Source organism: Rhinopithecus bieti, unplaced genomic scaffold, assembly GCF_001698545.2.
Source record: "Rhinopithecus bieti isolate Rb0 unplaced genomic scaffold, ASM169854v2 scaffold_72306, whole genome shotgun sequence".
Lineage (NCBI taxonomy): Eukaryota > Metazoa > Chordata > Mammalia > Primates > Cercopithecidae > Rhinopithecus > Rhinopithecus bieti.
In genome coordinates this window covers 169,987-196,491 of record NW_016827147.1, presented here as the reverse complement: position 1 = coordinate 196,491, position 26,505 = coordinate 169,987, and the positions used below count along the sequence as shown (strand labels likewise).

Genomic DNA, 26,505 nt, shown 5'->3' with positions numbered 1-26,505 from the left:
GATTTTAAAGTTACAATAAATGTCATTCTGGCATTTTATGATTTTACTTAATAAAATAAGCAATATCAATCAATCATGTATTTACTATGTTTACCCACACATGTGAGTGACTCACAGATTTTTAAAATTAGATTAATTATAATTAATAATATTTCAATCTTTATATCATTTTACAAAAATTTACTGTATAAGAGATCAGGCCATATCTGACTTGCCTAGAGAACTAAGTTCTGAAACTTACCTCTTTATTGCATTACCTACAATTATTTCGTGGTGAGTATTTAAAGTCATCAAGATATTTCATTAAATAATTCTAGAAGAAACCAGTACATACTAAATAGAGTTGACAGTAGTGATAAGAAGCAAGATGATCATATATTTTTTTTCTAAATACTGGTGGTTGATGAATGCTAACACTAGAAAAAAAAATCACTATTTTATGATTCTTAAAAATCTCCACTTTTTCCCATGAGTAATGCCCCAAGCAGACTAAAAGTTTCTGATAGATTGAAATTATATCTTATAGTACTTTATAGGCCCCATAGTTAATAATTTTTCATAAATATTTGCAGACTAAATATGAAATTAACAGACATGTATAACTACCTTGAGTGTTACCTAGTTAACACTGTATACTGGGGCTTAGGTAAAAATCAGTGATTTCAGGATAAAGACATATGTTCCCATATCTAACTATTCCTGCTATGTCTCTGATTCACCACGCTCACCTACAATCCCTTATTCCTATAGCATTATCTTTTATTTAATTCATTAAATACTTTAAAGTTTTTCTTATCTATTTATTGTTTCCAGTTATCTAAACATATCTAGTATTTACTAAACTATTAATGGTTTGCAGCAGTATATTTTGGGAAAATGAATATAGGTATAGGAAAAATTATAGAACAAGAAAATGTCAAAAGTCAAGGTCAACAGTATCCAACAATACCACGGAGTCCCATGTCCTTGGAGCTTGAGGGTGCCCTAATCATGATGAAATGGTCCTAAAATAGGCCAAAATGGTTTTAGAGGTCATCTGCTTACAAAAGTGCAGACACACACAGTGGCGATTCTTCTATCCTTAAGTTTCTCTTGCTCCACATATGCCTGGATTTGTGAGAATAATGTGACTTAGAAGACTGTGCAGATCCAGGACTCTGAGAGTGGGGAGAGGCCCTCTGAATGAGGTTTCGGGAAATAGCCCTCTGGAGATTCTTCATGGAAGACCCTGCAGCCATGTTGATCACCCAGGGATGGTCCAAGGCCTGGCCAGCTGACATGCGATGACCAGCCTCCAAAATCAGTAGTTTGTCTATGAAGTCCTTTGCCAAGTGGGAAATGCTTGGCCAAGGCTGAGAACAAAATAAATAAGTTAGAATAAAATCAATAAAATAGAAATATACACAAACACAAAGAACCCTATTCTTAATTACATAGATTAATGCCAATCAAATCCAAAAAAACTTTTTCAAATAAGCAATTTTAATACTGTGTCATTACATACATAGAGGAACTAAACAACCACTTTTGAGGGAGGAAAAGAAAAAACTTTCACAGAAGAAAAAGACAAACACATACACAGAAATTCTCTTCCAAACTCTGTCCAATGAGTGAGAAAACCTTCTCAGAAATCTGTCCATTGTGGTGTTGTTATCAATACGAGTTCCCATACTGCACTTACAGGAGCTGGACAAGGCAAAGCAGCTGTCTTTTATGAACTATGTCAACATCAGGTCAATGTGTGCAACATTGTGGTCATCTCACAGTGTTCCTGTGACTTCAAGAATGAGAAGGAGTAGAAGGAGAAAGTGGAATGGATTGAGCAATCATCAGCTTTCCCCTCCCTTTGAAAGTTTGCTCTGAGCCAAGCACAGTGGCTCACGTCTGTAATCCCAGCACTTTGGGAGGCTGAGGAAGAAGGATCTTTTCAGTCTAGGAGCTTGAGACCAGCCTGGGCAACACAGAAAGACCCCATCTCTACAGAAAATGTAAAAATTAGCCAGGCACACTGGCACATGTTTGTAATCCCAACTACTCAGGAAGCTGAGGTGGGACGATTCCTTGTGCATAGACATTCAAGGCTGCAGTGAGCTATGATGGCACCACCACACTCCCGCCTGGATGACAGAGTGAGACCCTGTCTCTCAAAAGAAAGAAAGAGGAAAAGGAGAGAGAGAGGAGAGAGAAGAGAAGGGAAGGGAAGGGAAGAGAAGGGAAGGGAAGGGAAGAGAAGGGAAGGGAAGGAAAGGGAAGGGAAGAGGGGCGGGGAGGGGAGAGGCAGAGAGAGGGAAATAGAGAAAAGAAAGAAGGAAGGAAGGAAGGAAGGAAGGAAGGAAGGAAGGAAGGAAGGAAGGAAGGAAGGAAAGAAAAGAAAGAAAGAAAGAAAGAAAGAAAGAAAGAAAGAAAGAAAGAAAGAAAGAAAGAAAGAAAGAAAGAAGAAAGAGAGAGAAAGAAAAGAAAGAGAAAGAAAGAAAAAGAAAGAAAGAAAGAAAGAAAGAAAAAGAAAGAAAGAAAGAAAGAAAGAAAGAAAGAAAGAAAGAAAGAAAGAAAGAAAAAAAAAAAGAAAGAAAGAAAGGGAGGAAGGAAGGAAAAGAAAGAAAGAGAGAGCGAGGGAGGGAGGGAAGGAAGGAAGGAAGGAAGGAAAGGAGGGAATGAAGTGAAGTGCACTTCCTCAAACACACTTAGATTCAACATGTAACAAATAGATTAAAATAGATTTGACTACAAATAGATTCAACATGTAACAGCGATGGCACAGTACAATATGCACAGCTAAGTAGTTCCTATTTCAGGGATTTATTGTGGCAGTGTTTACAGCAATTGCACATACTTTAAGTACAATAGCAGCACTTCATAGTGGCATTTTTGAGCATGGGGACAAGAAGGCTGTTGCTTTATACTCAAATTTGCTTTCTGCATTATCTGCTGAGAAAGAAAAGAAACATTTAATCTGAGGAATGTAAGCCCCTTTAAATTATCAGGCCAAGAAAGGCACTGAAATATAACAGCCTTCACTTCTCATTCCTCTCTTGAACTAAATAACTACCTCCTGAAGCCACTTGCTGTGTGGGCTCTACACTAACACCAAGTAGCCATAAAGTGCCATAGGTTGGACACCGTCACTCATACCCTGCAGTTCAACAATATAGCCAATCACTAATCAATGTTATTTCTGTAAACCAGTGTTAATTCCTCTCAAACAACTTTGTATCAGCTCAGACCTAAGAGCACACGCCCCACAGAAGTTAGGACGTTTTCCAGAGCAGCTGTCCTCACTTCGACCTGATCAGACAAGCTCTTAAAAATTATATTTTGTGCCTCAGCCTCATCCTTTAGGTTGACACTACCAGCACATACTGCATACCTGGAAAATGCAGCAGTTTAGTATCCTTTGTCCTCTACAAAAAGAGAAACATTGAGAAAATTGCCCATACATTTGCTGTATCTCAAATACACTTTCTAGTTGATGTGTGTTTTTAAAAGATGGTATTTCCAAGGAAAGATAAGGGAATCCTTCCATGTATTGTCTTTGCCCTCGTGTAAGGATAAATCAGAGTCCATACATAGACATCACACTCTCCAATCTCTGAGCACCCTATTAACTCTAGGTTTTGTTTTTTGTTATTTTGTTTGTTTTTTTAGAGATGGGGTCTTGCTATATTGCCCAGGCTGGACTTGAACTCCTGGTCTCAAGCCATCCTCTTGCCTCAGTTTCCCAAGTAACTGTGACTACAGGCCCACTCCTACCCCCACCCACACCAACTTAACTCAGAATTTGTTTGTTTGTTTTTGAGATGGTGTCTCACTGTGTCGCCCAGGCTGGAGTGCGGTGGCACGATCTTGGCTCACTGCAACCTCCACCTCCCGGGTTCAGGTGATTCTCGTGCCTCACTCTTCCAGGTAGTTGGGATTACAGGCATGTGCCACCAAGCCCAGCTAATTTTTGTATTTTTATAGAAACAGGGTTTCACCACGTTAGCCAGGCTGGTCTCAAACTCCTAACTTCAGATCATCCGCCCGCCTCGGCCGCCCAAAGTTTTGGGATTACAGGCATGTACCACTGCCCCCAACCTTAATCCAGAATTTGAATAAGAAACCAGTAAAAGAACTCTTCTTTTTTTTTCCTTCAGCATATTTAGGTAAATGAGACATGAGAAATATTTATCCCAGAAACAAAAGTAATAAAATAAATGAGCATATCTGACAAATACTCAAACACAGGAAAAATAAAATATAAACTCTGCAAGTCTAGAAAAAGCACATCAGTGGCTGACACTCACAATGCCATGCCCTCTGGTTCTGGCTAGACATCTATTTGGCCCTGAATCCAGACACATTTATCTGAGCTCAAGACTATTTAAATGAAGGTTAAATTAGATGGCTCCTCTGGAACATTTTAAGACAAGCAACTGAATCTTTCTGAAAGAATATAAAATATGTGCAGCAAGGTTTATGGAGAGCTTATTAAGATGACCCCAAATGATTGTACATTAAAATGTAGTTGCAGAAAATAAAGTAACTGGAAAAAAAGTTCTTCAGACAAAGCTTATTATTCAAACATGAGTTATAAATTGCAGAATTCCTGAGCCATAAAGAACAACTGGAGAGTATCTAGGAGTCAACTTCACATTTCATATTAGAAAAGGGCAGCTACAGAAAGAAAATGAACTATTTTATTTTTCTTTTATTAATCTAAAATTGATTTTTGTCTGTTTAGTATAGAATAGACTAATATACATACATGTACATATCTATTAATGAATAAAAATGGAGTGTGCATGCCCCCAAATGTTTAACTAATAGTGCTATATAACCAAAAGCAACTAGGAAACCATAGCTTGAATCGAATACCCACTATGGACCAGCTGTCACCTGACAACATCATTTAGTCTTTTCCCCAGCTTCCCCATCCACTTGATGTCCAATAAGCTTTCCTCATAATTTCTCCTCCCAAATTTGGCCATCCCCACTCTTTGCTTCAAAATTCCCCTTTGTTTGGCGTTTCTTGACAGTCTCAAGTAGACACGGCCCCGAGCCCCACTGCTAACCCATCTTACTGTGGAAAAAGCATGAGGTCAGTGGATCTGGACTAGACAGGCTGTCTGACCACACACAGCTCTGCCACTTCAGGGTCTCAGTTTCCTTGTCAGAAAAATGGGGATCATCATATCTCCTTCACGAGATTGTCATTAGGACCAAATTAGACCAAGGATGTGAAAAATGATTTTTCAACCTGTAAATATCATTACTGTTGTTCTTGTTTGTATTAAATCCTCACACCTTAACTCCTTCCTCAGTTCTTTTGTGGACAGATTAACTGACTGCACTTAGGAACATGAAAATTATCCAATAATTCTCAAACCAGTTTCACTCACGATAGCATGATAAATGTGCACCCTCAAAAAAAAGTTACATGTTAAGAGGTGATGAACTATGTTACAAAGAAAAGGAGAACTTTATTTTACCCCAAGATCGTTAAATTAATTGAGTTGCAAGTAAATTGTAACATTTGTGGATATTTCAGGCCTTTTTTTCCCCCTTTCTATTTTCTTCATCTGGTTCTTTGCTTATTTTTCTGTCTTTTCCAACAGAGATTGGCTTCACTGTGTAAAACAACAGTAACCCAAAAAAGGCACAAAACTGAAACTTATACCAGCAACTGCACTACTTATTAGCTTTAAAGGATTCAAAGGAATTCAGAGGGATGGTATCTTACATGTTCTAGATATCTTGACTCTCACCTTCAGAGAAGTAAAAAATGATTGTAGTTTACTGCTTTCCAGTTTTTTGATGAACAATTTTCCTCTGCTGCTTGCCCACATCCAGGCCCTTTAAAAGAGTCCAGCTCTCGTCGCACAACACAGCCTGACCTGCCCTGGCGAGGACCCGCTGGACTCTTCTCCAGCACGATTTCTCTAACTTCCTCTCATTGGTGACTCTCTAACCCATCTCCCCAACTTGCCACTCGCTGGCTCTGTTCTCCAACTCCCTCCTATTCTACCCTCTTCTTCCTTTCAGTTGCCTTCCATGGTCTGGTAGTCAGACCCTTCCCTCTCCAGTTTTCTGCATCAGTTTCCAAATTAAATGTTCTGTTCAAGTTTCTCTTTATCTAGGGATCACCCATCACTTTGTGTACTATAGTTCTCCTATCTCTCCTCCTCACCATGAGTCCCAGGAACCCCATGGAGATTGGTGGCTCCTCTTCGAGGAGACAAGAGTCATACATTCAAGATTAATATTTTCATTCTCTTCTTTTTTATGAACACAAATTAGTGGGGCTAATTTAATATCTTGTGCAAAAGATTGGTAAATATTCAAAAGCTAACTAGGTAACTGGTTTAAAAATGACTAACAGTCCTACAACTAGTCAATGCTTTACTATTTCTTAGTTCCTTTACATAAATGCCCACAAAGAATCATTATTAAAAATAATTATTAGGACCAGGAGTGGTGGCTCATGCCAGAAATCCCAGCATTTTGGAAGGCCGAGACAGAAGGACCACTTGAGCCCAAGAGTTCAAGACCAACCTGGGTAACACAGTGAGACACTGTCTCTACAATAAATACAAAAATTAGCTTAGCGTGGTGACGCGCACCTGTAGTCCCAGCTTCTCTGGAGGCTGAGGTGGCAGGGTCACTTAAGTCCAGGAGGTTGAGGCTGCAGTGAACTGTGATCATACCACAGTAACCAGCCTGGGTGACAGAGCAAGACCCTGTCTCAAAATACAAAGAAACAAAAATTGTTAAAAAGCTTAACACTATACACACATACACACACACAACATAGACCCAGTCCCTAAAATTCTAGATGAAAACCTTTGAATTTAAGATTGTAATTAATGTTGCAATTTGCTAAATATAGAGCTCTTGAAGTATAGGGTACTTATCAGTGGATTTAATTAAATACTTTTTTAAAAGCTACAAATATATCTATTTTAAAAAAACAAATAAGCTATCCTTCAATTCCTTGCACTAGAAGTACTCATTGTCACATTTATCTCCACAAAAATCCTAAGTTTTATTAAAAATTTCTACTCGTGACAACCTTCTGATGAATTTTCCTTCCTTCTTTGAACATTAGTGTATGGTCTTTGTAGAATTTAACTCAAGGCTTTGCAAATAAATGTTATGTAAATATGCCCCAAACTGATTACTCTGCATGACTGTGTTAGTAGTAGACATGGCAAAAATTATTCTTCCACATCTCAGGGAGCAGAAGATTCCATACATCATTTTTGTCATAGATAGTTAATATTTTATTTCTTTATTTCTCAATCTACAAAGCAGATTTTAATGCTTTATCTTGCCAAAAATGAAACTGCAGAAAGAAAAAGCATTGACTAATTATGTCAGAATGCTCTGTCTGCTGGGGCATTTGTAAACTCTGGGAAGAGTGAATACATACTCACAAGTCATAGGTACCATTTAATTTTAAAATGGAAAGTTAATTAATCTTACACTAGGCTCATAAAGAGGATATTTTTGTGCGTGAAGGGGTTCGTTCTGCTTTGAGAGAAGGAATGCTTCCATTTCTTTACTCATAAGGAAACCACTAAATTTAAGTAAAATTGGAGACAGTTGAAGTTTTTTGAGCACCTACTATTTTTCAAAGCACCAGAAGTTAACAAGAGGGGTGTTCCATTTTCTCCAAAGAAAAAAAAACACAAGAATGACCAAAACAATTTTTTAAAAAATTGGCCTTTGAACCCCAAATCAACAGATGACTCATTCTTCTATGCATAATATATATTTATTATTCATAACTAGTGCTTATAGTATAAACATATAGAATAATGTATTTATTATTTATAACTAGTTCTTGTAGTATAAAACTAATAAAATATAATATAAACATAGTATTAATATTAAGTCAATTTCTGGAAACTTTACTCAAATAGTTCCTTTTCTCTCAACTCTGTGAATTCCACTGATGATACCAAGGTCAAGATGCAACCTAATCAAGGAAGCAGACAGCATAGTTACGTTTATATTCTAATCACTAATGCAAGGTGAAATCTACACAGTCAAAACAAAATGCACCACCATCATTTCCCTTCCTAGAAACGTTATTGTCTGTGATTGAGTTTAAGAGATGAAGGTTTATATCCATTCAGTTTAAGGCAAGTCAGAGAAGAGATGAAGAAAGTGATCGAGCAGAAAATGAATTTACGTTTGTAAGATTTAAAACCACTAAAATTATTTTCTATAAAATAACTTTTAAAGTAAAAATATCATTAAAAACCGTTAAGCACCACATTTTTTGGTGAGCATAAGTACTTAGGAACTAAATCATAGGAATGGGAAACAAATTACAGCAATTACGGCTTAGCAGACCTATCTGCAATATGGTACAGCATTCATTCCAAGAATTCTAGTCATGATGGAAAGATAATTAAAATACTGAATGTTCTGCTTTTGTTTCCTTTTTTCTTACTTAATAACCTGAATGGAGAACAAGAGAATAAGGAAATTAGTGGAGAAAAGGAAACAGAACAAAATTGGGATCATGGCTGGTGAAAATGAGCTTAATCAATCAGACATGTTACTTCTAAAAGAGAATATCAGCAAAAGTTTTTCCTAACAGTGTGAGAATCATAGGTGAACCTAAGTAGATAGGGACCATTTTCTATCAATATCCATGTGGGATTTAAAAATATATATACATATATATGTTTTTAGGCCAGGTACTGTGGTTCACATCTGTAATCCCAGCAACTCAGGAGGTCAAGGCAGAAGGATCACTTGAGACCAAGAGTTCAGGACCAGCCTGTGCAATATAATGAGATCCTATCTCTGCAAAACATTAAAAAAAAAAAAAATGAGCTGTGCTTGGCACATACCTAAAGTTCCAGCTACTCTGAAAGCAGAGGTGAGAAGATTGCTTGAGCCCAGGGAGTTTGGGGCTGCAGTGAGCTATGATCACGCCACTGCACTCTAGCCTGCTGGGTGGCAGAGTGAGACCTTGTCTCTCAAAAAAGAAAAAAATGTTTTTAATACCACTGTCTGTCCTTGTCAGCTGGCTAATATGGTTATAAGACTCCTTTTTAAAAAATCAATGTATTGCTCACCAAAAAAAGATGACTGTGATACAGTGGAATGTAATTAGACAATAATATATGATTCACAACTCATTGATGAGAATTCTTGTAATTTATCATTAATATTAAAATTCTAACACCACCTTTCTTCACTATTCCATGTAAAAGATTTAAAAGGTGCGCTTGATAAATGAAGTTTGTACCGCAGAAAAAAGCCATAAAACTAATAACTTACTTATGCAAAATTCAAACTTTCAGTCCCAGTCTCCCAAGTTAATGGTAACAATAACAAAAATAATGAACATATATATAGCACTAACTCTGTATATAGTAGCATATGAAAATAGTCTCAGCACCTAAATCTATTAGCTCATTTGATCTTCACAACAACCCTGTTAGGTAGGTGCCACCATGATCACCATTTCACAAATGCAGAAACTGAAATACAGAAAAATTTTTTTAATGTCCAAAGTTATAGAGTTAGTAAATTGCAGAGCTGGTAGAGGAATCCAGCCAGTCTTGTTCCAGATCATGGTATTTTTTTTTTGTTTGTTTGGTTTGTTTGTTGTTGTTGTTGTTTAGAGAGAAGATCTCACTCTGTTATCCAGAAGACTAGAGTGCAGTGGTGTGATCATAGCTTGCTGCAGCTATGATCCTCTTGCCTCAGCCTCTCAAGTGGCTAGGACTATAGGCACATGCCACCATGCCCACCTAATTTTTAAAAAATGATTTTTGTGGAGATGGGGTCTTATTATGTTGCCCAGGCTGGCCTTGAACTCTTGGGCTCAAGTGATCCTCTCACCTCAGCCTCCCAAAGCACTAGGATTATACATATGAGCCACCATGCCTGGCCCAGATTGTGTTCTTAATTATTATATTACATAGTTTTTCAAAATACTTATATCAATATGCATGCATGTACAAACACACACACACACACACGCACGTATGCATGCATCTGAGTTTTTTGTTTGTTTGTTTTTGTTTTTGTTTTTTTGAGAAAGAGTCTCACTCTGTCACCAGGCTGGAGTGCAGTGTCTGGAGTCCAGTGGCACAATCTTGGCTCACTGCAACCTCCGCCTCCTGGGTTGGAGCAATTCTCCTGCCTCAGCTTCCTGAGTAGCTAGGATTACAGGCACGCGCCACCACACCCAGCTAATTTTTGTATTTTTAGTAGAGACGAGATTTCACCATGTTGGCAAGGATGGTCTCGATCTCTTGACCTCATGATCTGCTCGCCTCGGCCTCCCAAAGTGCTGGGATTACAGGCATAAGCCACTGCTCCTGGCCTGAAGTTTTTATATTTTACTAGTCAGTGTATTCCCTTATATGCTTTTGCATATATTCTGTCTATTTGGAATCTTCTTCCTTCCAGAAACTCCTACCCTTCCTCCAAGATAGCACAAATGTGGCCCTTTTCCTGGACCCTGACCCAATTTTCCTAAGCAATGACAGATTTTCTTCCATTGCCCCTGTGAACTTTGAGGCTTTGTTCCCACTTGTATTAAAGCACTTGTATTAGAAGAGATACATAATCATACTTGATCTCTCAGCCAAGACCACCAGGCTCCTAAAAGCAGAGACACTGAGCAATTTTTATGGGGTTATTCCCAGAGCTGAACAAAATTTCTGTCATGAGGAAGGCCTGACCAGAAGGAAGGGGTGAGGACCACATAAAGATGTCTTCAAATGGTCTCCATGATGAGTCCTTTACTTAGTGCCTCAAGCACGAGCTCTGCCACCATTCAAGAGCCGTTGTGATGGCACTGGCAATCAAGCAGATAAATGAAGGCCTTCCTTGCACACTGGGGAGGAAATCTTTGCTCTCTTCCATTCCTTCTCCACCATCTGTTGTACCTGTCTACCCTGGCTACTCCTCCAGCATGGCAGAAAGCAACTAGAAAAGGGAAAGCCCACGCCTACCCTGCAAAACCCAGTGAATAGAGTAAATGTAGCCTTTCAGACCACCTACATGTTCCAGAATGGATCTAATACATTCAGCAATTACAGATGTTAATTATCTAATAATCTACCTAACTATAAGTCAGAAATTCTAGGCTGTGTTCAAAACAGTTATATTTGAGATACATTTACTCATGCAGTTATAAATCAGAAACTTTTAATATTTTTCAAAAGCAATTTATTTGTAATTGAATGCATTCTCCATGCTTATTCCTTTTAGATGTCTTATTGAACACACAGAGAAAATATGGTAGTATCTCAGCCTTTAAGGAGCTTATAATGTCTTAAAGCAACAACCTATAGCAACCAGATTAAATTAGAACAAATGAAATTAATTGTAATTCTAAACAGTATTCGGAAAAGGGAAAGAACAACAGAAGTGGAATGACCATTGAAGATTTCATGAAAAAGAATATATTTGAAAACAAAATCCAAAAAAGTTAAACATTAGTATTTTGGCTAATTTTTACTTATATATGGGTGGAGCTAGAGTATGGCTCTGTTAGATATTAGTATAATATTTAGTATTTATATTACACACATCACTCCCCTTCACCATAAGAGGTATACCACATAAATCTCTGGAAGTTTTCATCCAATTTATTTTATTTCATTTATTTATTTATTTGAGACAGGGTCTCACTCTGTCACCCGGGCTGGAGTACAGTGTTGCAATCTTAGCTTACTGCAACCTAGACCTCCCAGGCTCGAGCAATCTGCCCCTCTCAGCCTCCAGAATAGCTGGGACTACAGGCACACATCACTATGCCTGGCTAACTTTTTGTATTTTTTGTAGAGATAATGTTTTGCTGTGTTGCCCAGGCAGGTCTAGTACTCCTGAGCTCAAGCAATCCGCCTGCTTTGGCCTTCCAAAGTTTTGGGGTTACAGGTGTGCACCACAATGCCCAACCTATTTAATTTGATTTTTATACCTGAATTCTGGGAAAAATAAGTGATTTATACATGTGTCATATCTGGAATTTCAGTTATAGGCAAAAGAAAACCTTTTTTAAAAATGTGAATTATTACTTTACAGTTCTGCAAATCAGAAGTCTAAAATGGGTCTTATGGGCTAGCATCAAACTGTCACCAGAGCTGTGTTCCTTCCAGAGGCTCTAGGGGAAAACGCATTCCTTGCTTTTTCCAGCTCCTAGAGACTGTCCTTATTCCTTACCTCATGACCCCTCTCTCCATCTTCGAAGGCACATCACTTCAACCTCTTTCCATAGTCATATCTCTTCTCTCTAGCTTTGACCCACTTGTCTCCGTACTATAAAGAAACTTGTGACCATATTGGGCCTCCCAGATTATCCAGAATAATCTCCCAATCTCAAGAGTTTTAACTTAATCACATCTGCAAATTCTCTTTTACCACATAAGGTAACAATCACAGGTTCCGGGTATTAGGGCATGGACATCTTTGGTGGGCCATTATTCTGTCTACCACATCTATGCTTCCAGACTTGATGATATGGGAAGCCAAAATATATCCACCAAAATATACTTCTTTGGCATATTTTGAGATGGCTCTTTAGAGGGGCTGCAGACACAGCAATGGCTGTCCTTTTGTGGAAAAGATTTGCATCTGTAGAGGAAATCTACATTAGCAAAGTAAACAGTGGATGTAAACAGGATTTCTCTGAGACCCCTTATCAGCCTTATCCCGAACTAGGAAAGATTCACTCATAGGAAATATCTGACACTATTAAAGTTCCAACAGGGAAACTGTTACCACTGGATTCCATCTATTCGTTCTGAGAGCTGCTACCTGAGAGACATCATCTGCAAAACAAAACAGCCATTGCTCATCATGCCTTTGCTCCCCTCTCCTTCCCATAACCTGTCTCCAAACTCCAATTCTCTGTTCCTTTCTGTACAGTATAAAAACTTCAGGCATTTGACCCTTCTTTAAGTCTCATCTTTTGTGTGGCTCCTGTGCACAGAAATAAATTTGCATACATTTTCTCCTGTTAATCTGCCTATTGTCAGTTGGTCTTATAGATTCAAATTATATTCAGAGGAAGGGGAAGGAAAATTCTCTTTACCCTACAATGGTCACCTCCTGGTTTTAAATAAAATTGGTACAATTAGCAATTACTAGATTGGCAATAGATGTTAAATATATAATAATATGATGACAAATGAAAACATGATGATATTTTCTGAGTCTACCAATATATGATTCCTTGGTATTATGGACTGAATATTTTATTCTCTCAAAATTATCTATTGAGCCCTAACCCCCAGTGTGGTTATATTTGGAGATGAGGCCTCCAAGTAATTAAGCCATCAAGTCTGTGGTATTTTATTATGGCAGCCTGCAATGACTAAGACACTTTGTGATAGCAAAAGAAATGTTAATATGCTGGACATGAGTTCCTGACAGACATGGGGAAGAAAATCAAGATAATATAAATCCAGAACTTTATTACAAGCAGCCACACTCCTCTGTGGTGTATGCTGTCAGTACTCTGGGGCTATAGGCAGGTATTTCCTCAAGAAACAGAGGGTGCCTTGCAATTCCCACTATGGAGATGCTGTCAGTGCTTCATCTAGACCCCGGGCCTGTCTTTCCTGTATGCATGCACACACCCCTCTTTTTAAGTGCTTTGCTTCTAAAACTCAGCTCCCTGCTCTTTTTCAGCAGTCTGCCCTGGGGCTCATGGAGTCACTTTGCCCTGACCTCAGAGGGCCTAAGAATTTACCACCATTACCAACCCCAGTGACCAACAGATAGGTGTGGTGTGAAAACCCTCCCATTAGCCTCTGGACAATGCTGAGAAGTATTAATATCTCCCCTGCTGAATAAGGCCTACCCTCTGTGGCCTTGGCCTCTTTGCCTTTCTTGTCCTGCTCCCCTCACTCCCTTATCTGTCTCCCCTAGAGTCTCTCCACAATAAATCACTTGCACATGAATCTTCTTCTCAGAGTTGCTTCTGGGGATACTGACCTTAGGAACTCTCTGAATTAAACCTAACAAAAGGACTTTGTAACAGAAAATATTGTATGTTGTTTATTATTCTTTCTCATTAAAAAATAATTATAATATCTAGTCCAAATATGGCCTCCATGGACCATAACCCCAATATCACACTCTGTGTAGTTCCCCCCAACACTGAATCATGGCTGGCCTAGGACTCAGTCACCAACAGAATGACGCAGACATGGATCTGTGCTATTTTCAAGTTTAGCCTTGAAGAGGACTGGCAACTTCCATAGCTCCCTATTGGAATATCCCCTTCCCTCAGCTGTCATGTAAAAAATCTGGCTGCCCTGCTGGAGAAAGCACATGGAGAAACCCGTGGAGGAAAAGAAAGCCAAAGATGCATAGAGAGAATGAGAGAGAAAGGCCTAGGAGTCCCAGTGATCTAGTTGAACCCAGATTCCAGCCATCCCCACCAAGATGCCAGATATTTGAGTGGGACCCTCATGGATATTCCATCCCAGTCAAGCCCCCAGAAGACTGCAGTCCCACCCAACATCATGTGGTGCAGAAGAGTCACAAGCTGAGCCTCATCAACCACAGGTTCATGGGTCATAAAAAGGTGATGATTGTTTTAAGCCACTAGGTTTGTGGATGGTTTGTTATGCAGTGGCAGATAAAACCAAAACAGAAATGTGTGCTCTTTGTAAACAAAACAAAAACAGAAATACAAAGATACTCAAACTATAAAGAAAATCAAAATGATCCAAATCTCCATACCAGGAGAAAAGCCCTGTAGACATTCTATTGTATCTCCTCCTAGCCTTTTCCCATGCAAACATTTTCCCACATGAATGTGATCATAGTGTATACACAGTTTATATCCTGCTTTTATTCCACTTGGCAGTATATTGTGAAAATTTTCCAATGTCATTACAATTTTTAAATGTGCATAAATTGGGGACTATCATACTCTATCATATGGATGTTCCATAATTTATTCAAACATTCTGTCAGGACTCTTTTTAATTTTTCACTTTTGTAAATACAGTTTGGATTAGTACTCTTATAGTGAAACTTTTGCTGCATCTGGGATTACTTAGATTTTTACAAGTTGAATTATCAGATCAAAATACATACGTTTTTTAAAGTTCTTAATATGGTTTGGCTCTGTGTCCTCACCCAAATCTCATCTCAAATTGTAATCTCTGTAGTCCCCATGTGTCAGGAGGGGAACCAAGTGGAGGTAATTGGATCATGGGGCAGTTTCCCACATGTTATTCTCATGATAGTGAGTGATTTCTCACGAGATCTGATGGTTTTATAAAGGGCTCTTTCCTCTCCTCTTGTCTCTCCTGTTGCCATGTGAGAAGGTCCAAGCTTGTTTCCCCTTTGCCTTCCGTCGTGATTGTAAATTTCCTGAGGCCTCCCCCGCCATGCAGAACTGTGAGACAACTAAACCTTTTTTTTAATATAAATTATCCAGTCTTGGATATTTCTTTACAGTAGTGTGAAAACGGACTAATACAGTTCTAGATACAGGTTTTCAAACTACTTTCCAAGAAACCTGTGACAATTTGTCCTCTACTAGTACTTAGTGAGAGGGCTATTCTCTCAGTACCCTTCGCAGCCATGAGTAGAATTTAGTTGTTTTCTGTTTTATCTTTACGAATTTGAAAGACAATAAAAGACATTTTGTGTTCATTTGCATTTCTTTGGTCATTAGTGAGGCTGGACATTTTTCAGACTTTTAATAATCAATGGTATTGCATTGTCTGTGAATTTTTCCCATCCTTTCCTACTTCCTTGTGTAAATTTTAGTTCTCATTTATCAATTTATATGAGTTTGCAAAAACCTATACATGTACCATAAGGCACTAAAGGTCTGGCAGAGTGTAGAAAACATTGTATTTAAATTTGTTATTTAACTTTAATTTTGCTTAAAGGTGTTGCTGTAGATATACATGCTACATTTTAAGTAGGTATAAGCAAATATCAATATTTTTCTTTATGAGAAATTAAAAGTCAAATAAATTTGCTCATCTGCTGCACATGAAATGAATTTCCTATTTTGTCAGGCTTCCCACACACAAGCATTGGCAACTTTCCTTCCCTACCCAAAACAACAAAAAGTTAACACGTTCATGAACACTGGGAGTTTCAAGTTTAATCAGTGGATAAATATTTTACACAAGCTGTGAGGTTAAACATTTCGCTGAGAAAACACTTCATCACAAAAAGGGCTTGGATCATCAAGATTTAAGGCAGAAAAATCTCTCGCCAAACACCCAAGCGTCATGCTGAGCTTCTGTGAACACATTAGTCTAGTCAGCCAGCTCAGGCTCTGCACAGATTGGAGAAAAAAAACTACAGAGAAACTCATTTATCTACTTGATTGTCAGTGTCATGTGCTAACCACAGGCAGCTAGTAATGGAGGCCCTTGCTATCTTGAGTCAAATGGCTCTCAGTCAGGGGCGATTTTGCCCCACAAGGGACATTTAACAATGTCTGGAGACATTTGGGGGGTCCCACAACTGGGGGAGGTGCATTACTGGTATTTAGAGTAGAGGCCAGGGATGCTGCTAAACATCCTACAGCACACAGGACAACCCCAATAAAGAATCCAGTCTTAAATGTCAAAAGTGGCAAGGTGGAGAAACCCCACTCTAAACCAACACCATAGAAATAAAATAATGCTCTCTTACCTCTCCTGTATAATTATATTTGCCTTTCAGAATCTTCCTGTAAAGCCTTGTCTGGCTTTCATCATCAAAAGGCAGGAATCCGCTAAGTAAAACGTATGTGATCACACCAAGAGCCCACATGTCCACTGCACTGGTATAAGGCTTCTTTAGCAAAACCTCAGGAGCTATGTACTCTGGGGTCCCACAGAGTGTCTTCATTGTCCAGTCACCGCTTTTGTTCCCAGAGTGTGCCAAACCAAAATCTGTAATTAAAATTTTTGACTCTGCACCTGGATGATAGTATAAGAGGTTTTCGGGCTTTAGATTCCTATGAGTTATTCGCAGCGCGTGCAAATACCTAATCCCATCAGCAACCATCTGGAGGATCCTGACAGCATCCCGCTCTGTAAAGGATCCCTGAGCAATGAGTCGATCAAAGAGCTCCCCTCCGGTAGCCAGCTCCATTACCATGTAAACTCGATCCTCAGCCTCAAAGATCTCCATGAGCTGGACAATGTAACGATGGCTAACCCGCCGCAGGACGCTCAGCTCAGACACGCACAATTCTCTACCTTCTCTCTCTCTGGTTTCCATCACTTTTATTGCAAAAGGTTTCTTGGTGGTCTTCTGCTCTACCCTGACAACCCTGCTGAAACTACCTGTCCCAATAAGAGCTTTGATATCGTATCTGTTGGGAAGAAAAAACAAACATGTTATCCCCAGAAGTGATGATTCTCAAAATTACGTAAGTCCATGCTTCATATCATCTTTTCTATCCTTCTATTCCTCCCATCAGATTTCTTTGCTTATTATTACTTGTGTTTATTATTTTTGAAAATTTCCCCAAATCCTGTTTCAAAATGGAAGAAAATGCTATAACGGTAATTTGTTGGTAGAAAGACAATCTTAAATACAATAACTACCATTTATTATACAGTTATTATATGCCAAAATTTTAAAATCTTATCCCTACTAAAACCCTGCTGGGTAATATAATGATATCCCCCTTTTTCAAATAAGGAAATTCAGACTTAAAAAGAAGTTAAATGAGTTCTCAAGGCCACCCAGATTGTGGTTGGAATGGATAGGATTCAAATCCAGCCCCTTCAAATGCATTTTACAAAACGGTTTCAAGAATGTTAAGACCCCTTCTACCAATTTCTTTCCTTCCTCTAGTCCTTGTTTTTATCATTCTTCAACAACAAACAAATCAAGTGGGAGAGAATACAGTAGAAGCTTACTCCTGTTTATAATTTCTCAAAAGACAGAGGATCCCATATCAGGAGACAGAGAATAAACAGTGTGTTTCTTTGGGTTGCTTGGCTGTGAGCTCAGCCCCAGGCTCGTCTTGTACACAGTAGCTGTTACTAAGGAAGAAGTAAATGCAGCTGTGCTATTATAAGAGCAGGTTTCAGCAGTCTGGTGGGAGTAGTGCTATGGCCACCTTGCAGCCAGTAGTTTCTCACAGTCTCCCTCCATCCCCATTCCCGCACTTGGAATCTCTAGGCAGTGAAGAGAATTTTAACATGGAATGTATGTCAATAATTTGTAAACCAATTATCCCACAAAAAGGCCAAGAACACGTTTACCTATGTAATAAATCTGCACATCCTGCACATGTATCCCTGAACTTAAAAGTTGAAGGAAAAAAAGGCCTGGATGTCAGCTCAGATTTCAAATGCTAGGGATCTTAAGCTTTAATTATCTGTGTAAACCTCTATTAAAATTAAGAATCTGGCCAGGCACGGTGACTCATTGTGTAATCCCAGCACTTTGGGAGGCCGAGGTGGCAGGATTGCATGAGCCTAGATGTCTGAGACCAACCTGAGCAACAAAGTGAGAACCCTTCTTTATAACAAATTTAAAAATTAGCCAGTCATGATGCACAGCTGTAGCCCCAGCTACTCAGGGGACTGAGGCAGGAGGATCCCTTGAGCCCAGGAATTTGAGCTTGCAGTGGCCTGTGATCAGACCATTGCATTCTAGCCTGGGTGACAGAGTGATATCTCTGTCTGAAAAATTAAAAAAGAAAAAAATTAAAAAGGAATCCTATCAAATTTAGCCCTCTACCTCATATTTAAGACGTGTCAAGAAAATGCTAGACTTAAAATCATTATTTTATAGCTGGAAAGAATATTGAAGTTGGGTATTTAACCTAACTTCTTGTTTTATCGATGAGGAAATTTAAAGAACACATTAGCCAATCATCATAGAGTCAGGATTGGAACACAGAGTCTCCTTTCTTTTCTTTTTTTCTTTTTTTTTTTTTTTTTTTTTTCTTTTTGAATAAGAGTCTTGCTCTGTCAACCTCAAGCTGAGTACAAGTCGGCATGATCTTGACTCACGCAACCTCTGCCTCCGTTCAAGTAACTTCTCCTGTCTCAGCCTCCTGAGTAGCTGGATTACAGGTGCACTCAGCCACCTTCCCGCTAAATTTTTGTATTTTTTTTAGGTAGAGACAGGGTTCACCTTTGTGGCCAGGCTGCGGTCTCCGAACTCCATGACCTAAAAATGTGCATCTGCCCACCTCAGCTCCCAAGTGTTGGGGATTACAGATGTGAGCCACTGTGCCCAGAAACTTTCCTTTTTAATAAAAACTCTCTCTAGCTAAGGTCGGACACGAGATGGAAAGTACTGCCAGGGAGACACACCAGGAGAAGGCACATTTTATACCACATATGCAATCACTAAAGATTCAACACAAATAACTAAACATTCTTTAAAAATAGCTTCTACTTCCTTTTATGAGCTTATTTCCTGTAACTTTTTTTTTTTTTTTTTTTTTTTTTGCCTTTCTTGTTTGTTCTTTATATTCCTGTGTGTATCGAATAAAAATGACATTTGGCTGTACCAGATTACAGAAAACAGCTTTGTTCTCCACAGAGCACTTAATTTTCTGGCCAATTACCTTATCAAAACAGATAGCAATTTAGTAATCTTAAATAGATTCTTTCCCCTTTTCCCTTTCCATCTCTGCTTTTTTATTCACATGCATTCCCAGTGTGATTTTGAAGATAATCACAGGCATTTCAAATTCTATTGCTTTGCAGACCAACCAAGTTTTATATTACCTCTATTGTGGATGAAAGCACTCTGCAAATGCTAATTTATCGCCATGCCCTCAAAGCTGCCATCAAACTCATTTGTTCACAGAATTAATCATATCAAACAAACTACCATTTCTGAGAACTACACTCTTTTGCTCAAATAAAAGAAGCTTTTTTCAATACTGTTAAGGGGGCTTCATATTTCCAATATTTGAAAAGTTGCTAGTAATTTGGCATTGGAGGAAACAGTACACTTTAAGCCAAGATTTAGAGTGGTGGAAATAAATGCTTCAGATTGTTATTCAATTTGTCCCATAACAAATTCTTACAGCTGCAGCCTTGCTCATGAGTCCTCAACAGCCATGAATGGTGACCACCTTTACGATTTGCATGGTTATACCTTGTAAAGTGCCTAGCACAGAGAAGTAGCAATAAACATTGAACAAAAGAATCATTCACTGAATACATATTATTCCTGAATCATCATATATATATTGAAAACGTTAAGTAACGATCACATCAAGCAGGGAAGAATGCCTCTATAAGGTCTTTTCATTTCCTTCACTTTTACCCCTCCACTCTCTTAAAAGAGTAGCCTCAAAGTCAGTTTAGTAGGTGGGGCTATTTTGTATCATCCCAGAGACTACGTAAATTGGAAATATTACTTTAACCTCAGCTGCTATTATACAAACTGGGAATTTTTGAACATAAAGATTTGAAACAAGGAAATAATAGTGTCACAATCTGCTTGAGAGAAACAATTGTAATAAACTCCCAACAAGAAAGTAAATATACTCATATTTAAATTCTATCATCTCTCTTCTGCAAAAGTTATAGATGGAATCATAACGGAGAACAAAGATGACTGTGTTCTAGTCCCAATTCTACCATTAACTTGGACAAGTCATCACTTAACCTTTGGGGACTCAGCTACTCATTGGTTAAAGATGAGCCTTGATTACAGTCTCTGAAGTCCTTGTAATGTTGAGATCCTCTGCTTCTGCGATCCCTTTACACTCTATGGGGCTGGGTCTACCTGGGGATTGGGAATGAGGAGGGTGGATGAAGACTAGACCAGACTAGCATCAACTCTCTAACTACAAATGACCAGAGATGCCATTTAACCAATTCAGTCTTAACAAGACCCTGTACCTACTCAGATTCGGTTCAGTCATATTAGCCAGTCTTATTCTTCTCTAAACTTAGCAGCCACTGGACTAATCCTCCAGGAGTCATTGTACTAAAAGTTCTCAAAGAGCCAGGAAATGGCTCTGCATAGATTCTGGACAGAGCACTGTGATGAAGTGAGCATGCAATTCTAGGACCAGAAGTGCCTTGGGAAGCCAGCTGAGCCACCCATTATTGTGTCCCCCCAAACACACAGAGGAGAAGGGGATTCTGTGATTTACTTGGTCAAAATGTCCAACATGGTACACTCTGAGGAGGCCAACCAACTTGCAATCTTCTACATAGCGAGGGCTTATTTGTACTTCAATAATCAGTAATCAAAAATACAGTAATCAGCATTGCACTAATGTCTACAGGAGGACTTGTGCCATGCACTGTGCAGCATAATTTACATGTATTACTTTAATTATGCTCACAACAGTCTTATGAGATAGATACTCTCATTTTACAGAGGCAGAAACTAAGGAAGGAAAAAAGCTAAGGAATGGTACATGATAGAAGAGATGGAACTGGACCTCAAGCCTGGCTGACTCAAAGGCGCGTCTCTAGTTCACTCACTGTAATCCCAATTTTTAGAATTTAGTGGAAGATCCTTCACACACCAGGTCTGGTAGGACCCAGCCCCAGGATATTGGTGGCAAAGCTGTCTTCCGCCACAGACGCTGGAGGTTGGCAGGCAGTCCTCTCACACTCCCACACCCCGCCTCTGAAGATAGGAATTCTTTCCCTTGTTTGCTGCTGCTCCTGCTCTCTTTTTTCCCATCCTCTGAACTCCCTGCTCCGAGATGTCAAAGATAAATTGTACTGGGCCCTTATGGAACACAGCAAAGAAGGCTTATCCCAGACTATTGCAATAGGGGTCAAGACTTCTGCAACAGGGGAAAGGAAACGGACGCCTTTGAAAGAAAAGGCAAGAAAGTTTTTAAGCGCTAGGGTGAGCTAGTGGAAAAGAATGGGGGAAGGTTAGGGAGAGGTGGTCAATGAGATCTGTGTTTGCTACCTGGCCCTTATGGAAGTTAGGCTCCTACCCTCCCACAGAGACTGGGAGACAGTGGCCCTAACTCTCTTGAAGACTACATTTCAAAGGGATGGCTCCCAGGTGCTTGAAAAGGACATTCTTGGGTTGTAGAAGATTTACATTTCAAAAGGGCAGAGAAAGGGGTAGATCAGTGGTCTATCATCCGAAAGAACCCTGTCCAAAATTGAGTCAAGCTGAAGGAAACCTTGAGGCGGTCTTGGCCAGGGGTTTTTCTTTGTCAGCCCAGTCCCAGGCCAGTTCCTCACGTGGCGCTTTACCTGGCAAGGACCCGGGGGTCGAACTTGGCTCGGAAGCGAGCCACCTGTATCCTCTGCGCCGCCTGGGCCGCCGCCTCGGGCCGTGGCCCCGCGCCTCCGACTCTGGCTTGACTTTGACCTTCGTGCTTGGCCCAGGCCAGCGCTGGCGGCCCCGGGACCACCTTCCTGCTGGCGCCGCACCCCATACCCGCAACACGCCCGGCGCTAGGAGGACCCGGGGACTCGGGAAGCAGCCAGCTCTGTTCCTCCGCCCTTTATCCCAGAGTAGCTGCGAGGGGCGGCACACTCGGAAAGAAACCCCACTGGGGGGTCGTGGTCAGGAGGACAGCCCTCAGGATACCCGCTGACGACCGAGATGCCTGGAGCATCGCTTGTCACCGTCTGTGTGTGTAATCTGACGTGATGAAAGCAAAGTCAACCAGCAGGGAGAGCCTGCGTCTAATTCTCTGGGCTTCACTTTCTGCATCTCTAACCTGAGGAAGTGAACATATACAATTATACGATTCTATAAAGGATATCGTCCCTCTAAAGAACTTTTCGCTGAGCTCATATTCGGATGACATGAACAATTAAAATTCTAAGAGCTTATAATATTTAAAGCATAACTTCACTGCCTTCTATTGCATTAAACGGTTGACAAAGGCCTGTGTCTGGCCCTCATGACCATCTTCTGGGTAAACCCTCAAAGACAGAAAAACTTAGGGCCACAATAGATGTTTAGAACCCAGACGAACACCCTAAGCAAATACAAGGAGAAAACCTGTATGTGTATACATATATGTGTGTATATATAAATATTATATATAGTAACTTTACATTTTCTATATATTTCATTCTTGTATTATTTATATATATTATACATGTATGTGGATGTGTGTATATAAATTATACACACACAGTATTATACTTACAAATATTTATCATTTTGATAAATGTATATTGATTATATCACTATATTGATTAGATTTCATTGACATTTGTCAATTATATTCATTCATACACGCACATACACACACAAACACACACACACACACGAATGATGTGTGGGAAATGAAATCCAGTCACGATCAAGCAAATCAAGATCACATGCCTCGCAAGTTGTAGAACTGGAACTGGAGGCTGTTTCCTGATTTCCAGGCCAGTGCTACTTCAATTTGTGTAATTTGCTTTCTCATTTCATTTAATTTGTAGTTTGGTTTAACAGGAATGTCTGTGATGAATAAATTAGTCATGAATTTTCCCAGAGCTATATTTTGATGGAAAATTTAAAATATGGCTTGCATATAGCTGAGGGAAAATTAGTTCATCCTGCAAAGAGAGCATAACTACCAAATAATGGACTTTTCTTCCTAAAGAACCCTCAGAATTTTCCAACTACTAAGAAACAAGGAAACAAGGTTTATTTTCAGCAGGTAAACCACTCGTTCTTACATGTCTCGAGCTTTTGAACTAAAAAATGCAGAATAGGCTATTAGGCTGGAGCAAAAGTAATTGTGTTTTTGCCATTAAAAGTAAAGGCAAGTCCAGGCATAGTGGCTCACACCTGTAATCCCAGCACTTTGGGAGGCCGAGGCAGGTGGATCACCTGAGGTCAGGAGTTCTAGATCACCCTGACCAACATGGTGAAACTCCATCTCTACAAAAAATACAAACACTGGCTGGCCCTGGTGGCGGGCGCCTGTAGTCCCAGCTACTCGGGAGGCTGAGGCAGGAGAATGGCTTGAACCCGGGAGGCGGAGCTTGCAGTGAGCTGAGATCCGGCCACTGCACTCCAGCCTGGGCGGCAGAGCAAGACTCCGTCTGAATAAATAAATAAATAAATAAATAAATAAATAAATAAATAAAGGCAAAAGCTGCATTTACTTTTGCACCAACCTAATAGTATAAACAGAATGGAAGAGAGAAACAAAGGGAACAAACGGAAGTCAGATGTTAAGGTACTACTCAGGAAAAAACCAAAATGCGTTCCTCAGAGAGCCTGTTGTAAGGTTTGTTTGCATAAGGATCGCACAGCATATAGGAAGCATCTACTATAAAACCTAAACCTGGGCAGCAGTGAAGACACCGGATACAGTCCCTCTGCCTGTCCGCCTTCTCCCAGCAGTGAGGGCCTTCATAGTAGGCTGCAGAAACCTCTTCTGTTCTGGCTGCAGCTGGCCACACAGCAGAGAAAGCTTTGTCACAAGCCTCCCACTAAGCCTAAACCATGTTTCTTGAAAATTGGAAAACACAGTCCTGATTTTAAAGCCCTTTAAAAATGAAAACATTAATAGAACCATTGATTAGTTCTCTTTTGGAAAGCCCCAGCTATTAACTAGAAGTGTTGTTGATGTAAATACTTTGCTTGGAGACAAAATTTAAGTACCTGTGCACTTGAAAGTTTTGCTTTCAAGGACTTCCACTAAGCTCTGAAATGTTAAAATGGTCATAAGTATATCCTTTTAATATGACTAATCTCAGAAAGAATAATTCATAAAGTAACATATAGAAAAATATCCAAATACATAGACTCTCCTGCATGTATTTCTCTTTATTGTGTGTAATTTCTTGATTATATGGGGACCACTCAAGCACTGTTTGGGACCATTTCCTATTCACCCATTAATTAACTCTTCATAGTTCTTTAGATTACATATTTAACTTAATTAAAGTAATAAAATGTTAACATAGCTCTAGACTTAAGGCCAGCTTTAAATGAAGCTTTATTTTTATATCAATGTGTTTAGTGCTTATAAGTGGCTACCTGTGACACTTAAAGCAACTTAATAAATGGAAATGGTCCTGTGACATGGTATTTATTATAAAGAGTAACTAGATTGGACCTCTTTTTTAACAAAAAAAAAATCATACTTCAACTGCCATTTATTGCCCAAAAGTCACAAATTCTTACTAGTCAACTGTAACATTCATAACAATGTGTAATACATAGCTCCCGTCACCTGATGCCAGATTCTACTCTACACGAAGTTTTTAAAAAGAAGAATTAGGAGGACACAAAGAATTAAATTCAGAATGTGTCCTGAACTATCGAGATTCTGAAACTATAGCAGCTTCCTAGAATAACTCTCTGACTTACATTTCATACAGCGATTTAATTAAGTGGCTTGGTTTATGAGAGATATTCTTCACAAAGTATTATCCAACCCCTAAAGAGTATTCCACTGCAAGGATTTAAGGAACTATGCCAAATCAAAAAATCATTGCAGATTTAGACTAACATTTAGGGAAAACTCACTTCTTTCTTTCATGAACAATATTGGTGGAAAATATGGAAAAGAATACAATCATGATATTCTGTCATCAGTTTTTATCATACTCCAGTAACATAAAGAGTACACAACAAGTAACTAGGGATACCCTAAGGAGTGATACACCAGGAAGCCCTACAATACTATACCCCCCTTTACCTTAGCTAAAAAGATAGAACCTTCGTTTTAAAAAGGTAAAATGAAGAACTTGCTTCATTTAGACATTAGTTCTGCTTGAAATAGCTTCAATGTTGTTGCTTTTCAAGTTTTAGGTCTCTTTAGATCCCCCCTACTGGGATTAATTTTCTCTAAAGTGATCTCCTGCCTTAAACATCAGTTTGAAGGTATACAGCTTATCAGCTGCCTTTTCCCCAAGGTGTAGGATCTGTGTTTACAATGACAACTGGCATGGGGCTCTTTTAAGCCAATTTCACATACACCATGACGTGTGAAACCAACAATGCAAAGCTACTCTCACAGTTTTCTTCCCATAAACAAATAATAACGAGCCTCTAAGTAGGATGGCTTTGTGTGAAACTCAGAGAAGGTGGGCACTTTCCTGCCACTCTGCCAAACTATTTTGCACTATCACAACACCTTACAAAAATAGGACTTGAACAAGTCAGACAAGTCAGTCATAATTCTTGAATTACTGGGAGTATTTTTCTGTCACTACACTAATGAATAATTCATGTTAACTTGCATATCTTTATAGTTAGCACCAAAGAAAGAATATTTAGCTTTTTCAAGTTTTATAAATTTTGTCTTAAATCTACAAAAAAAATTAGTATATAGTAATAAGTGATAGAAAAAATCTCTACTGTCCAGTAAAAACACAAATTTCATTTTGTTAGAGTAGTGACTCAAAGAAGTCTCCAGACACAACAGAAAATTAAGTTTTCTTATTTTAGTGCATAAATTTAAAAGATAAAGTGATAGAGTATTTCACTGTTTTGCTGATTTGCCTAAAGGATTTCTGCCTTTTCAAGTTGGCAGTTTGCATCCAAAACCTTCAAAAATGATGGCTAGAAATATGTTTAGTTACATGATAAAACAGTTACAATATGTTGCAAGGTAAAAAAAAAAAAAAAAAAAAAAAAAAAAAAAAAAAAAAAAAA

The 26,505-nt window shown here is 39.0% G+C and overlaps 1 protein-coding gene across 1 annotated transcript; it reads right to left on the bottom strand.

The window, feature by feature from the left end:
- Window positions 1-609: 609 nt before the first annotated feature.
- PSKH2 (protein serine kinase H2) lies at window positions 610-22,392 on the bottom strand. Its single transcript, XM_017863722.1, has 3 exons — window positions 22,140-22,392; window positions 16,630-17,296; window positions 610-1,352 (listed from the first exon to the last, which is right to left on the bottom strand). The coding sequence occupies exons 1-3, from the start codon at window positions 22,322-22,324 to the stop codon at window positions 1,041-1,043; spliced, it is 1,164 nt and encodes a 387-aa protein (XP_017719211.1). The 5' UTR covers window positions 22,325-22,392; the 3' UTR covers window positions 610-1,040.
- Window positions 22,393-26,505: the final 4,113 nt, after the last annotated feature.

Coding starts and splice junctions, on each gene's coding strand:
- PSKH2 (XM_017863722.1), bottom strand. CDS start 22,324: ATGGGGTGCGGCGCCAGCAGGAAGGTGGTCCCGGGGCCGCCAGCGCTG. Junction 17,297..22,139: donor GACCCCCGGGTCCTTGCCAG/GTAAAGCGCCAC, acceptor TCTTCCCAACAG/ATACGATATCAAAGCTCTTA. Junction 1,353..16,629: donor AATATAATTATACAGGAGAG/GTAAGAGAGCAT, acceptor TTTTGTTCTCAG/CCTTGGCCAAGCATTTCCCA.